At 38.4% G+C, this 16325-nt stretch overlaps 1 protein-coding gene across 3 annotated transcripts in view; it reads left to right on the top strand.

Annotated features, from left to right (window-relative positions):
• The window catches only part of POC1B (POC1 centriolar protein B), a 107215-nt gene extending 94790 nt beyond the window's left edge, over window positions 1–12425 (top strand). For 2 of the 3 annotated variants that reach the window (XM_036866292.1, XM_036866293.1), the window contains 2 exons: window positions 7245–7463; window positions 10891–12425. In XM_036866292.1, coding sequence (XP_036722187.1) covers window positions 7245–7463; window positions 10891–10995 — 324 coding nt within the window. In that variant the 3' untranslated portion in view covers window positions 10996–12425. The remainder of the gene's footprint in view (window positions 1–7244; window positions 7464–10890) is intronic. The other variant, XM_036866291.1, reaches the window with a different exon arrangement.
• Window positions 12426–16325: the final 3900 nt, after the last annotated feature.

The following is a 16325-nucleotide window of genomic DNA, read 5'->3' as shown; positions in this document are numbered from 1 at the left end:
TATATACCAAGGAGTGGAATCACTGGGTCATAGTAGTTCAATGTTTAATGTTTTGAGGAATTTTTCCAAACTGTTTTCCAAAGTGACTGCATCATTTTACAATCCCACCAGCAATGTATGAGGATTCGAGTTTCTCTACATCTTAACCAACACTTGTTATATTCTTTTTTATTTTAGTCATCCTAATGGGTATGAATTGGTATCTCATTGTGGTTTTGATTTGCATTTCCCTGATAACTAATGATATTGAGCGTCTTTTTATGTGCTTATTGGCCATTTGTGTATCTTCTTTAGAGAAATGTCTGTTCAAATCCTTTGACCATTTTTAATTGGGTTGCCTTTTTATTGTTGAGTTGTTAAGAGTTCTTTATATGTTCTCATACAAGTCTCTTACCAAATACATGATTTGCAAATATTTTCCCCAATTCTGCGTGATTTGTTCCCACTTTCTTGTTACCTACTTTTAAAAAATATTTACTTATCTATTTGGCTGCGCCGGGTCTTAGTTGAGACATGCGAGATCTTCTTTGCTGCGTGCAGGATCTTCGTTGTGGCATGCAAACTCTTAGTTACGGCACATGGTATATAGCCGCCTGACCAGGGATCGAACCCGGGCCCCCTGCATTGGGAGCATGGAGTCTTAGCCACTGGACCACTGGGAAGTCCCTCTTGTTGTCTTTTGAAGCACAAAAGTTTTATGTTTTGATAAAGTCCAATTTGTTATTTATTTTGTCATTTGTAGTTTGGTATTGTATCTAAGAAGCTTCAGTCTAATCCAAGGTGAGGAAAATTTACTCCTATGTTGTCTTCTAAGATTTGTATTGTTTTAGCTCCTATAGTTAACTTTATGATCCATTTTGAGTTAATCCTGTATATGGTGTGAGGTAGGGGCCCAAATCCATTCTTTTGAATTTAAATACACAGTTTTCCCAGCACAGTTTCTTGAAAAAGACTATTATTTTCCATTAAATTATCTTGGGAACCTTGTCAAAAATCAATTGACCATATATGGAAAGGTCTATCTATTCCATTGATCTATATGTCTGTCCTTATGCCAGTCCCATGCTGTCTTGATTACTGTAGTTTTGTAGTGAATTTTGAAACTGGGAAATGTGAGTCTTGAACTGTGTCCTTCAATATTATTTTGGCTATTCTGGGTTCCTTGCATTTCTATATGCCTTTTAAGACCAGCATGTCAATTTCTTTTAAACAGGCAGCTGGGATTTTGATGGGGATTGTATTGAACCTGTATATATCAATTTGGGGAATATTGCCATCTTAACAATATTAAGTCTTCTGTTCCATGAACATGGGGTATGGAATGTCTTTTCATTTATTTAGGTCTTTACTTTCTTTCATTGATGGTTTATTTGTAGTGTTTGGTATATAAGCCTTGCACTGTTTTTGTTAAATTTATTCCTAAACATTTTATTTTTTTTTTTTAATTAATTTATTTATTTATGTCTGTGTTGGGTCTTCGTCATTTCTGTGTGAGGGCTTTCTCTAGTTGCGGCAAGTGGGGGCCACTCTTCATCGCGGTGCGTGGGCCTCTCACTATCGTGGCCTCTCCCGTTGCGGAGCACAGGCTCCAGACGCGCAGGGTCAGCAATTGTGGCTCACGGGCTTAGTCGCTCCGCGGCATGTGGGATCTTCCCAGACCAGGGCTCAAACCCGTGCCCCTGCATTGGCAGGCAGATTCTCAACCACTGCGCCACCAGGGAAGCCCCATTTTATTCTTTTTGATGCTCATGTAGACTGAGTTGTTTTCTTAATTTTATTTTTAGATTTTTATTGCTATATGTTTGGAGGGCTTATTTGTTTTATTGTGGTAAAATACACATATCATAAAATTGACCATTTTAACCATTTTTAAGTGTACGCTTCCCTGGCATTAAGTATTCACAATGTTGTGTACCCATCACTATTTTGAGATCTTTGTCATCATTTCAAACAGAAACTCTGTCCTCATTAAGCAATGGGTACATAAACTGCATGTTTCTTCTCCCCTCCAGCTCATGGTAACCTATACTCTCTCTGAATTTGCCTATTCCAGGTACCTCATATTAGTGGAATCATATGGTATTTTGTGTCTTGTTTTCACTTAGTATGTTTTCAAGGTTCATCCATGTTGTAGCATGTAGTAGAATTCTATTTATTTTTATGGTTAAATAATATTCAATTGTATGTGTGTACCACATTTTGTTTATACATTTACCTGTTGATTGGTACTGGGTTGTTTTTATCTTTTGACTATTGTGAATAATGCCACTATGAATATTGGTGTACAAGTATCTGTTCAAGTCCTTGCTTTCAGTTCTTGTGGATATATACTCAGGAGTGGAATTGCTAGATTGTATGCTAATTCTGTGTTGCAACCTTTGAGGAATAGCCAAACTGTTTTCCACATCAGCTGACCATTTTATACTCCCACAGCAATGCAGGAGGGTTCCAATTTCTCCACCAATGCTTATTATTTTCACTTTTAAAAGTAATATTTTTTATTTTATATTGGGGTATAATTGATTTACAATGTTTAGTTTCAGGTGTACAGCAAAGTGATTCAGCTGTACATATATATATATCCATTCTTTTTCAGATTCTTTTCCCATATACGTTTTTACAGAATATTGAGTAGAATTCCCTATGCTATAAGTTGGTCCTTGTTGATTATCTATTTTATATATAGTAGTGTGTAGATGTTAATCCAAAACTCCTAATTTATCCCTCCCCCCGACCTTTCCCCTTTGGTAACCATAAGTTTGTCTTCAAAGTCTGTGAGTCTGTTTCTCTTTTGTAAATAAGCTCATTTGTATCATCCTTTTAGATTCCACGTATAAGTGATATCATATATTTATCTTTCTCTGTCTGACTTACTTCACTTAGTATGATAATCTTTAGGTACATCCATGTTGCTGCAAATAGCATTATTTCATTCTTTTTTACATCTGAGTAATATCTCATTGTATATATGTACCACATCTTCTTTATCCATTCATCTATCAGTGAACATTTAGGTTGCTTCCGTGTCCTGGCTATTGTAAATAGTGCTGCAATGAACAATGGGGTGCATGTATCTTTTCGAATTATGGTTTTCTCCAGATATATGCCCAGGAGTGGGATTGCTGGATCATATGGCAGTTCTGTTTTTAGTTTTTTAAGGAACCTCTATACTGTTCAATTTTTCAGAATAGTTTCAGAAAGACAGGTGTTAACTCTTCTCTAAATGTTTGATAGAATTCACCTGTGAAGCCATCTGGTTCTGGACTTTTGTTTGTTGGAAGATTTTTAATCAGTTTCAATTTCAGTACTTGTGATTGGTCTGTTTATATTTTCTATTTCTTTCTGGTTCAGTCTTGGAATATTATACATAATAATTTTTCCATTTCTTCTAGGTTGCCCATTTTATTGGCATAGAGTTGCTTGTAGTAGTCTCTTATGATCCTTTGTATTTCTGTGGTGTCTGTTTTAACTTCTTTTTCATTTCGAATTTTATTGATTTGAGCTCTCTCCTTTTTTTTCTTTGAGTCTGGCTAAAGGTTTGTCAATTTTATTTATCTTTTCAAAGAACCAGATTTTAGTTTCATTGATCTTTTCTATGTCTCTATTTTTTATGTCTCCTCTGATCTTTATGATTTCTTTCCTTGTACTAACTTTGGGTTTTGTCTGTTGCTCTTTCTCTAGTTGCTTTAGGTGTAAGGTTAGGTTTATTTGAGATTTTTCTTGTTTCCTGAGGTAAGATTGTATCACTGTAAATTTCTCTCTTAGAACTGCTTTTGCTGCATCCCATAGGTTTCAGAACATCGTGCTTTCGTTTTCATTTGTCTCTAGGTATTTATTGATTTCCTCAGTGATCCATTGGTTGTTTAGTAGCATATTGTTTAGCCTCCACGTGTTTGTGTTTTTTACAGTTTTTTTCCTTGTAGTTGATTTCTAATCTCATAGCGTTGTGGTCAAAAAAGATCGTTGATATGACTTCCATTTTCTTAAATATACCAAGGTTTGCTTTGTGGCCCAGCATGTACTCTATCCTGGAGAATGTTCCATGTGCACTTGAGAAGAATGTCTATTCTACTGCTTTTGAATGGAATGCACTATAAATATCAATTAAGTCTATCTGGTCTAATGTGTCATTTAAGGCCTGTGTTTCCTTACTGATTTTCTGTCTGGATGATCTGTCCATTGATGTAAGTGGGGTGTTAAAGACCCGCCCCCCCCATTATTGTGTTACTGTCAGTTTCTCTTTTTATGGCTGTTAGTGTTTGCCTTATATATTGAGATGCTCCTATGTTGGGTGCATATATATTTCAATTGTTATACCTTCTTCTCAGATTGATCCCTTGATCATCATGTAGTGCCCTTGTCTCTTGTAACAGTCTTTATTTTAAAGTCTATTTCTTCTGATATGAGTATTGTTATTCCAGCTTTCTTTTGATTTCCATTTGCATGGAATACCTTTTTCCATTCCCTCACTTTCAGTCTGTATGTGTCCCTAGATCTGAAATGGGTCTCTTGTAGACAGCAATATATATGGGTCTTGTTTTTGTATCTATTCAGCCAGTCTATGTCTTTTGGTTTGAGCATTAAATTCGTTTATGTTTAAGGTAATTATCTATATGTATGTTCTTATTGCCATTTTGTTAATTGTTTTCGATTTGTTTTTCTAGGTCTTTTTTCTTCCCTTCCTCTTTTGTTCTCTTCTCTTGTGATTTGATGACTAACTTTAGTGTTGTGTTGGGATTGCTTTTTCTTTTGTGTGTGTCTTTATCTATTGTAGATTTTCAGTTTGCAGTTACCGTGAGGTTTTGATATAGCCATATACACACACACACACACACACGAGATTGTTTCAAGTTGCTGGTCTCTTAATTTCAAATGCATTACCAATATATTCTGCATTTGTACTCTCCTCATGATTGCTGGTTTTGATATCATATTTATATGTGGATGACTTCTTACCTTTACGATTGCCTTTATCAGTGAGCTTTCCCAATCGTAATTTTCTCATTTCTAGTTGCGGCCTTTTCTTTTCTGCCTAGAGAAGTTCCTTTAGCATCTGTCATAAAGCTGGTTTGGTGGTGCTGAATTCTCTTAGCTTTTGCTTGTCTGTAAAGCTTTTGATTTCTCCCTCGAATCTGAATGAGAGCCTTGCTGGGTAGAGTATTCTTGGTTGTAGGTTTTTCCCTTTCATCACTTTAAATATATTATGACACTCCCTTCTGGCCTGCAGAGTTTCTGCTGAAAAATCAGCTGATAACCTTATGGGGATTCCCTTGATATTACATGTTGCTTTTCCCTTGTTGCTTTTAGTATTTTCTCCTTGCGTTTAATTTTTGTCAATTGGATTAGTGTGTGTCTTGTTGTGTTCCTCCTTGGGTTTATCCTGTATGGGACTCTCTGTGCTTCCTGGACTTGGGTGACTGTTTCCTTTCCCATGTTAGGTAAGTTTTTGGCTATTATCTCTTCAAATATTTTCTCAGGCCCTTTCTCTCTCTCTTCTCCTTCTGGGACCCCTATAATGTGAATGTTGGTGTGTTTAATGTTGTTCCAGAGGTCTCTGAGAGTGTCCTTATTTCTATTCATTTTTTCTTTAATATGTTCCATGACAGTGATCTCCACCAATCTGTCTTCCAGCTCACTTGTTCTTCTGCCTCATTTATTCTGCTAATTGATTCCTTCTAGAGTATTTTTCATTTCAGTTATTATATTGTTCACCTCTGTTCATTTGATTTTTAAATCTTCTAGTTCTTTTTCAAACAAACATTTCTTGTATCTTCTCGGTCTGTGCCTCCATTCTTTTTCTGAGATCTTGGATCATCTTTACTATCATTACTCTTAATTCTTTTTCAGGCAGATTGTCTATCTCCACTTCACTTAGTTGTTCCTCTGGGGTTTTACCTTGTTCCTTTGTCTGGAACATATTTCCCTGCCGTTTCGTTTTGTCTAACTTCCTGTGTTTGCAGTCTCCGTTTCTGAGGCTGCAGGTTTGTAGTTCCTCTAGCTTCTGGTGCCTGCACCCTGGTGGGTGAGGTTGGTCCAGGGGTTTGTGCAGGCTTCCTGGTGGGAGGGACTGGTGCCTGCCCACTGATGGGTGGAGCTGGGTCTTTTCCCTCTGGTGGGCAAGGCCATGTCAAGGGGTGTGTTTAGAGGTGGCTGTGGGCTCAGGATGACTTTAGGCAGCCTGTCTGCTGATGGGCGGTGGTTGTTCCCACCCTGTTGGTTGTTTGGCTTGAGGCGTCCCAGCAGTGGAGCCTGCAGGTTGTTGGGTGGGGCCAGGTCTCAGTGCCAAAATGGCGACCTCCAGGAGAGCTCACGCTGATGAATATTCCCTGGGGCCTCCACCACCATCGTCCTTGTCCCCACAGTGAGCCACAGTCAACCCCCGCCTCCCCAGGAGACCCTCCAAGACCCACAGGTAGGTCTGGCCCAGGCTCCTGTGGAGTCACTGCTTTGCCCTGAATCTCAGTGCGCATGAAACCTTGTGTGGGCCCTCCAGGAGTGGAGTCTCTGTTTCCCCCAGTCCTGTGGAGCTCCTGCACTCAAGCCCCACTGGCCATCAAAGCCAAATGCTCTGGGGGCTCCTCTTCCTCCTGATGCCAGTCCCCCCTGGCTGGGGGGGGGGCCTGACATGGGGCTCAGAACTCTCCCTCCTGTGGGAAAACCTCTGTGATATAATTATTTTCCAGTTTGTGGGTCACCCACCTGGTGGTTATGGGATTTGATTATACTGTGAATGCGCCCCTCCTACTGTCTTGTGTGGCTTCTTCTTTGTCTTTGGATGTAGAGTATCTTTTTGGTAGGTTCTCTTTTTTTTTTCGATTGTTGTTCAGCAGTTAGTTAGCTGTGTGATTTTGGTGTTTTCATGAGGGGAGGTAAGCTCAAGTCCTTCTACTCTGCCATCTTGTCTCCTCCCCAAAGAAATCAAATAATAGTCATCTTAATGGATGTGACTTTTTAAAAATCAAGAATTAGCATGTAACCACCTTTTTAATGGTAGAACACCTGATCTTTCAGACAGATACATACAAAGTATATTTTATTGAAAAAAAAAATCAAGGAAAATTGTGAATTTCGTCCATCCTTTTGTAGCCTTTTTTTCCTTATAATTGTAATTTCCATAATCTGCTGTAGTTGAAGATGAACAATTAAATGAAAGCTGGGCTTTTAAAAGAGGAATGTTGAAAACTTTTATATCATTTTAAAGTTTGGAAAATATAACTCTTCCTATCTTTTCTATGGTGTCAAAGACAACAGAAACCACTGTTCGAACTCTACCAGACAAGGGTGAAGAGATCTGCGGCTATTTCTTGAACCCTTCTTTAATGTCATCAGAATGTTCACCTACAACCTTGAAAAAGAAAACAGAAGAAATGAGCTACCTCCCTTCTGAGAGTCAACGAAACATACCGCTCGCTGTGACCGATGCGTTAGAGCATATTATGGAACAGCTCAATGTTTTGACACAGGTGGGTTGGCGCGCTTTTCACTTGGGGGTAAGACGTACAAAATCCTAGTTACAGAAGATTGCAGAACTAGCAGAGCAGGGAGAAAATGTTCTTTCTTAGCAAGGCAAGCTCAAAGGTGGTAGTTAATATAGCAGCGCCTGCTGTGCTGAGCTGCTCTAAACCTTATAGAGGCAAAGTCAGAGCCCATGCACACATATACACGTATGCATGTGTGCACACACACACTGTACTCTATCAATCATCTGGCATCTGAGGACCACAAGCGAATGGGGGAGACCATGTACTTCATGCTACAAATGTATTATTTGATTTTGGACAGTAATATTTGTTTTGCCCTAAGAATTTTTGATGCCATGTATTCAGATTTGGACATTATCAAAGAAATATTTCGGGCAATAAGAAAGATGTATTGGGATTAATCATTTCGGTTAGAATGAAATATTGGCAGTGCTTTAGTTTTTCACTCTGAAGAAGTTCTCTCTGTCCACTGTATAACTTCCCTCATTCCAAAGCTCCTTATGTTGATGCTCTGTTCTTCTGGAGGTGAGGTTTCCACATTCCCCTTTTAGAATATTACCCAGTCCTTTGATGTCAATATACTTCTGCAAGAAGGGATACCATGGATCTTAATATATCAAAGGTCTTCCAACTCTTGGTCAGGAAATACAGATGTCATTTAATGGAAGTGGTGTATTAAGATGGATACATCAGAGGTTGCCCTTCCAGCTCTGCTCAGTGTTTCCTTTGAAGAATTCTTATTGTTCCTCTTTGATAAACAGAATGAGGATATTAATATTTGTTAGAGCAGACACCGTCCTAAATTATACAGAAAGAGGCTATAATGTGAACTAGAGAAGACGTCAATTACTTTTGCAGAATAAATATTTCAAGTTGAAATTGCTCATGCATAGAAATCATCTAATTCTTATTCTCAACCCTGGCTGTACATTATAATCGTCAGGGCAGTTAAGAATCATCCAGATGTCCAGTTCTCGTCTCCAGAGAATTCAACGCCCTGGCATCGGACTTTTAAGGTTCCATTTTGGGTTAAGAGCCAGTAATTAAAATTTTTACCCTTTAGATAACATCTCAGGGCCTTGGAGTTAAGGGATGTGGATGTGGGTCATGACATTGTGGGAACGAGCCTTGTGAGACCTTGGAGTCATAAGATCTGTTCAATGAAAATCATAGGAAAATCATCAATTTTGCTTTGCAGTATTGTGCTAGAGGTGACTTCGTGTTTATCAGACTTTCCTTTCCTTTAAAAGGCAGTTGTTCTCTCAGCTTCATGCCAGCTTTAGTTTTGGTTGGCCTGTTTCCCAGGGCCCTGGCTTCCTCACCTGCACTGTCACATTGGGTGGCAGGTACTCTTTAGGGTCTTTCCATCTTCTACTCTGTCAGCTTCGTGACTCAGTTTGCCTTCTTTTTTCCTGATTCAAGGTTAAATGGATCACTTTAAACTTTACTGAAAGTCTGTAATTTTTTACTTTTAATTTTGAAGGACTTTCCTTCAAATATGAAAAGTTAAAAGCAGGCACAGCACACTTGCAAAATGGGAACAGTGTGAATCTGTGGGCAAATAACAAGTAAAATAAACACATTCAGATTCACTTTAATTACAGATGACTGAACATCTCCTAACCCAGTGGCAGTGCTTATAATTCAGTACAGATTGTAGTATCACTTTCTCATTATAACTTTTAAGATGGTTGGTAGGTAAGTGGAGTTAACCAGTGTTAAAGGTGTTGATAATACACATATCAAAAGCTTTTGCATCTTACATTGTGATAATATATGTAAAGTATCAGGCAAAATGCTTGGCACATAGTAGGCACTCAAGAAATAGTAGAAAGTATTATCAGCATTGCCATTAATTTCAATGAATCATGATCTATAGTATGGAATATGAGAGCAAAAACTATTAGATAGATAATGTTTTTGTTTTAAACTGATTACCTTCAGAGGCTGGTAGGGAATCAATTCATTATTTTGAAACTTGTCAACTAAAGTAACCAAGCATTTATGTTGCTTTTCCTATATGAACTGTACTACCAGGTAACCAAATAATATATGAGAGAAGTGTCTTGTATAAATTATCCCAACTAATAAATTTTTTAAGTGATGGAATTAGAATATCACTGGCAATCTCTAACAACACAGAAAAAGAAGCAAATGTTATTATTGTGCCCTCAAAAGAAAGAATAGTCTTACCGAGGGATCTAACCTGAGTCTTACCAAGCCTTTGAATCCAGCTTCCAATTTACATAAAATACAGAGGGTAGAAGAACAGATTAAACTGTACCCAGAGTACGCAGTCCCTGAAATCCAGACTGGTAGAGGCTCTGCAGGTCAAATGGCCTGAACCTGTCAAAAGACAAATTATAAAGAAAATAAATGGAGAGAGTGGGGATCTGTAGATTAAAAGACTTTAAATGACATCAAATCTTGAAAATGGGTAAGATATAGTGTCTAGGGATGTACACTTGAAAGATAAAACCATAAAGACATGCAGAAAAGTGATTATTATAATGGTCAGGATAGGGGCTGTTATGGGGGAAGGCGCACGCAAGGCACTCTGGGTGGCTGGCAGAGTTCTAGTTCTTGACCTGGGTGTTGGTCATAACGGTGCTTTTCTCATGAGAGTTCATTAAGTGCCACATGTTTTTTGTGCAACTTCCTGAATCTATTTTATCGTATAGTTTTTTTTAAAGATAAAAGACTGAAGATGAAGTCGTCTATCACAATTAGATTTAAAAGTAGTCACGCGTGTGTGTGTAGTTATATACTCACTTATGAGCTGAAGGAGTTAGAATAGCTAAGATTCATGAAGTCCTGTGTGCCAGGCACTAGCTTAAGCATTTTACATGCCGTATTTCATTTAGTCAGTCTTCCTAACAACCCTATGAGTTGCTGTCATCTTCTGGGTGCAGAAAGGGGTAGCAGTCATTATATTTTCAAAGTAAGCTAGGTATCCAGCTGTCTAGGGTAATATAGGTATGGTCCGTCATGGATTGATTGTGACAGAATGACCAGTGATGCCATTTAAGTAGCGGTGGGGTTATGTGGCATTCCATCCCCACCTCCCACATTCCATGTCACCTGTGACACTACGTAACATGCCTCATGTGGCCTCTTCCCTGGCATCGATGCTTTAGAAGATCAGACTTCAGAATTACCTACAGAGGCTTGATCATTTACTCCGTTTTCCTCAAATGGTTCCTTTTTTTTCTTTTCCTCAAACTGCTTGACAGTGCTTTGCCTTGTGTTAGGGCACAGAAGCGGGGCAAGTTCTGGGGCTCATTTCTGAGCCAACCTCCTGGCAAAAGGGTGGCATTCCAGTTCTGAAAAAGATCAATGCTGAGATTATCATCATCATCCTCACCACCAGGTCACCGGGCATTGATTATTTTGCCCTCCTTTTTTGCAGACTGTTTCAATCTTGGAGCAGCGACTGACTTTGACAGAGGATAAACTGAAAGACTGCCTTGAAAATCAGCAAAGGCTTTTCAATGCTATCCAACAGAAAAGTTAAATAGAAAAATATGAGCAGAGGCATGAGAAATGAACACATGTACACGTACTCAGGAAGGTAGTACAAGATGCTTTATGCAACACAACCATGTGCTAATTATCATGGCATTTCTTAAAAGGGTGAGCAACAAAACAAAAGGCAGAAAAGGCATAATTAAGGACTAATGTAAACACACAAATCAATGTCGAGGACTAATTCAAATCATTACCATTTATGATTGCAGTAATAAAGTGATAAGCATTCAAGTGGCTCTGTATTTTCCCCCATATTATTTTAAATGTCAGTTTTCATTAATTGTCCAAATCCTGCCAGTAAAGTAATCAAATCTCAGTATTTCATTGTTATTTCAAATTGACCATGTTCAGGCAATTCCTTAAACAATTGGTGTACTTTTTTCGTGTAAACAGTACCCTTGGGGTGAAATAATTCACTTACCTCTAAAATAGCATTTTGTATGCAGAGAATGAATTAATGATCTGATTTGTATTTCTTTCCGTTAAAAAAAAATTTATTCTTTACCTATGCCTTGAAAAGATGATCTCATACAACTCCCAAACTGCAGAATTTCCACAGCAAGAATACACTTATTTTAATTAGCAACAGCACATACAGGACATATGGCAGTGGGTTTCGATTTAATTTATGGTATACATTGTTTATTCTTTGACCAACCTGAAGGAAAATGAAGAGTTAGAAATATGTAAAGTGCACGAATCTGCTTCCGTAGATGAATGCACTGAATGATTTGGGTTGTATCCAAACCTGTGATCTCAGTTTACGAAGATTAAGTTAGTGCAGAATCCTCAAAACCCAGAACGATGCAACAGCAAAAATATTTAAAAATATACACACATGCATGTTCACATTCTTCAGAAATGTTTAAGGTGATTTTGTAGCTGAATATAAGTACTTTAAAAGAACATTTGCATCGTCTTCCTATTTTTTTTTTTTAATGAATTGTGATTTGAAACAAAATGAAAATGAGCCAGGCATTCTAAAAGATCTTGGTTTTAAATTAAGAATTTTATCTTAAACAAAATAAGAGATTAAATTGAAAAAAACTGAATTTAGTTTGCATTTCTGTTAATCTATATCTAGAACAGAAGGTAGGAGAAGGCAGTCCACATTTATGATGCCTGTAGGCATAACATGGGGGAAATACTGTCTATGTTTTGGAAAAGAAAAAAGTCCTATTTATCTAGGAGTCTATATTTAGAAATTTCTCAAAGCAATTTTGATTGTATTTATGAGGTGATTTTGTTTTATCATCTCGTGTGTTTTAATGACTTCAGATAATACTAAGTGTGAACGTCTAGACAGTTTCAAGAGTTTATAAGACTAAGTGGCACTGTATTTTTATAACCTCATTGAGAAGACTAAGAAATGAAATGTCATACTAATTTTTGTCTACTTTTTTAATGCTTCAAACAATAAAGACATTTTACCTTTAAAAAAAGTTGTTTCTTTTTAAATGATTAAAATCTAGAAATACCAAACTTCTTATCTAGCTCACTCAACTTTAACCTTCATAACAATCTCCCGGAGAAGTTGTCAAAACAGTTCCGGCCCTTTGCCCTGGGTTTATGATTCACTAGGTCTGGTCTGGTGAGGCCCAATAATCTGCATCTCTAACAAGCTCACAGGAGATTTAATGCTGTTAGCCTCAGGCCCACACTTCAGAAACCACTGACCAGCTATAGCCACTTCCTGCAACATGGTATTGCCACACACTTTTACAGTCATAGAACTTTATAAGTGATATAAAAACAGTGATGACGTAAGTTTAAAAGCCTTGACACTTTTTCAGGAGGGTTATTTTATAATCCCCCCACACCTCTTTTATGCTTTTGAGGCTTCTTTTCTTCAGATGCCAGCCTCTCATCTGTCCTAGCTGCATGTTCACTGCATGATCAACATCTCCACTTGGACGACATGGCAGGCAGTCTCTGAAGATGTCCAAAGCCAAACTCTGCTGCGCCTCGCCCCCACCCACAGCCAGCTCCTCCCCTCGTCTTCCCATCTCCATAAATGGCAACTCTCCTTCAAGGCGCTCAGGCTGAAGACCTCACAGTTATCCTTGAATCCTTGGTCTCACACTCCACTCCCATTCCTTCAGCAAATCTCATGAGAACATATGAAACACCTGATAATTTCTCACACCTCCATCAGCCACCAAAACCCAGGCCACCATCATCTCTTACCTGGATGACTGCAGTGCCTCTTAACTATCTCCCAGTGTCACCCTTGCACAGCAGGCCACAGTGGTTCTTGAAAAGCCTGAGTTCATACCATACGACCCAGCAATCCCACTACTGGGCATATACACTGAGAAAACCGTAATTCAAAAAGAGTCACGTACCACAATGTTCACTGCAGCTCTATTTTACAATAGCCAGGAAATGGAAGCAACCTAAGTGTCCATCGACAGATGAATGGATAAAGAAGATGTGGCACATATATACAATGGAATATTACTCAGCCATGAAAAGAAACGAAATTGAGTTATTTGTAGTGAGGTGGATGGACCTAGAGTCTGTCATACAGAGTGAAGTAAGTCAGAAAGAGAAAAACAAATACCATATGCTAACACATATATATGGAATCTAAAGAAAAAAAAAATGGTTCTGAAGAACCCAGGGGCAGGACAGGAATAAAGACACAGATGTAGAGAGAATGGACTTGAGGACATGGGGAGGGGGAAGGGTAAGCTGGGACGAAGTGAGAGAGTGGCATGGACATATATACACTACCAAATGTAAAACAGATAGCCAGTGGGAAGCAGCTGCATAGCACAGGGAGATCAGCTCGGCGCTTTGTGACCACCTAGAGGGGTGGGATAGGGAGGGTGGGAGGGAGACGCAAGAGGGAGGAGATATGGGGACATATGTATACATATAGCTGATTCGCTTTGTTATAAAGCAGAAACTAACACACCATTGTAAAGCAATTATACTCTAATAAAGGTGTTAAAAAAAAAAAAAAAAAAGAGAAGCCGGAGTTCAAACATGTGGCTCTTCAGCTCCAAACCCTCCAGGACTTCCCATCTTAGAGTAAAAGCCCAAGACTTGCCAGTAGTGATGTGCTCCTAAGCCCTTCACCTTAGACCTCCCCTCCCCCTTGGGGGTCACCCTTACTCACTGCCCTCTGGCAACAGTGGCCTCTCTGCTTCCCTTTGTAGAAGCAAAATGGTTCCTACCTAAGGGCATCTGTACTTGAGGGCATTTGTACTTGCCGTTTCCTCTGCCTGGAGCTCTGTCCCCAGGTACCCCTCGTAACATTCCAGCCCTGCTCACATGCCGCCTTTTCAGAGGTGCTCTTCCTAAGCAGCCTATATGGAAGAGTAACCCTCCGTTCACCCCCTCTGGCATGTAGCTCTGGTACAACACAGGCTGCAACACAGTCACAGTACTGCCTCTTCCACTGCGACCTGACCTTCTCAAAAACCAAGCACTGTCATCTTTATACTCCCATCTACCACAGTACCTCGTGCAGAGGAGGAGCTCAACAGATAGGTGTCCAAAAAACATGCTCAACCTAGAAGTTGAGAATTATGTTTTACTCAGTGGGCTTACTAAGGACTTAAGCCTAAGATACAGCTTCTCAGATAGCTCTGAGGGATTATTTCCAAAGAGGTTAAAACAGGAGCCAGGATATAAAGGAGTTTTGCAAACAAAACAATACAAACAAACGAACAAAAACAGGTAGTCAGAACATCAAAAGATTACCGTTAGAGAAAAACCAGACATCTCAAGTTAATGAATTTTAGCACTTTTCCACGTATGAGAAGATGCAAGAGTCTGGGCCTATTGAAATTATTCCTTTGATATGCACCTTAACTATCTAGGGCCAGCATCCTGTTTTTCTCCATCCTGAATTCCCCTCAGGGTGCACAGCTGGGGGTGGCCTCAGTGGCTGCAGCATCCTTTGTTTACTGAAATGCTGGTAACATTCTATGTCCACAACTTTCCTCTTGGTCATAAATTCAACCAACGTTTGGGAGGCATTTAATGACCAATTTTGTCCCACAGTGCTAGGAAGGCTCATTCCTAGATCAGGCGAAGACTGTGTGATAGGCTATTCAATCCGCTCATTTTTTGGATTAGGGCTATTGATCTTCTAAAATTCTCTGGATCAGCTGTCTTACTAGACTATTATGATCCAGGTAATGTTTTCCTTTGTTGCTTCTTCCCATATCTAGAGTTGCACTATTACAATTATTCTATGTAGAGTTATATATGATCAACTACCTCAAGACTTTTAGCCATCATTAATTTTGTCAGAGGCCTGGTTACACATTGGGTAGTGCAAGAGATAACAATCCTATAAAATAGACAGAATAAGTACTATAGCTAGTAGCATTAATAAGATCATAGTACAGCAGAGAGAGACACAAGGTATAAATAATTTGAAAACAACAAGAGAGAGCAAATTAAAACAATGATTAGTATAACTAGTTATAATCTGGTTGCAATAGGCCATCAAGTCCACAGGGGAGCCACCTGGAGAAGCCAAATTCTGGAAGAATCAGGTAGAGAGAAAAAGCTAAATGTTTCATAATCATTTACAAAAGTATACTTTATCAACTTGTTGCAGGTCACAGCATAAGAGGAAAGATTTTCTGGAAAAGAGTAAAAGGCAGTATATTTCAGAAAAGAGTCATAAAATTGTCTTATGTATCAGTTCATTCAGTCCCATGTAACTAATTCCTCCTGTTGATCTGGATGAAGTCATCAGGTTTTTTCATTAGAGTTTTAAAATTTCCTACCCAGTTCAGTTGTATGATATAAAAGTTATCAGAAACTTAATTTGTTAAAAAATCCTTTTTATGAATCTTCTTGAAGATTCTCATTTTATAAAATCAGAGTAAAACAATGATTGTTTTTAAATGATAGACTTAAAATGGCATTGTTAAAGATCTGATTACAATGCAACTGACAAGAAATTTGGGATACTTTTGTGACATACAACATTTTGAGATAAATAGAATTATGACTGATAACATACCAGGACATATCAGATTTTTAGGAATTTCATATAAATTTTGGAATATCTATATTAATGACATTTACCCATACAATATAACCTAAAGTTTGTCTCCAATCATTTAACAATGCTTCAAGTAATTTAACATACCGAATAAGCTTAATTAGTTTAACATTTCTCTAAGGTGCCTCAGGGTTCCTCTGAGGCATTCCAGAGTTAGCTGGAGGTCAAAAGAACTTCAATTAGAATTTGATATTTGAGAAGTCTGTCAAAAATATCAAAAAGGTTTCAAGACACTTGGTCAAATAGGATCATAGGTCACTGTGAAACAATACTTATTTAACATA

Source organism: Balaenoptera musculus, chromosome 10, assembly GCF_009873245.2.
Source record: "Balaenoptera musculus isolate JJ_BM4_2016_0621 chromosome 10, mBalMus1.pri.v3, whole genome shotgun sequence".
NCBI lineage: Eukaryota > Metazoa > Chordata > Mammalia > Artiodactyla > Balaenopteridae > Balaenoptera > Balaenoptera musculus.
The sequence above is the reverse complement of the archived record's forward strand: the minus strand, read 5'-3'. Positions and strand labels throughout refer to the sequence as shown.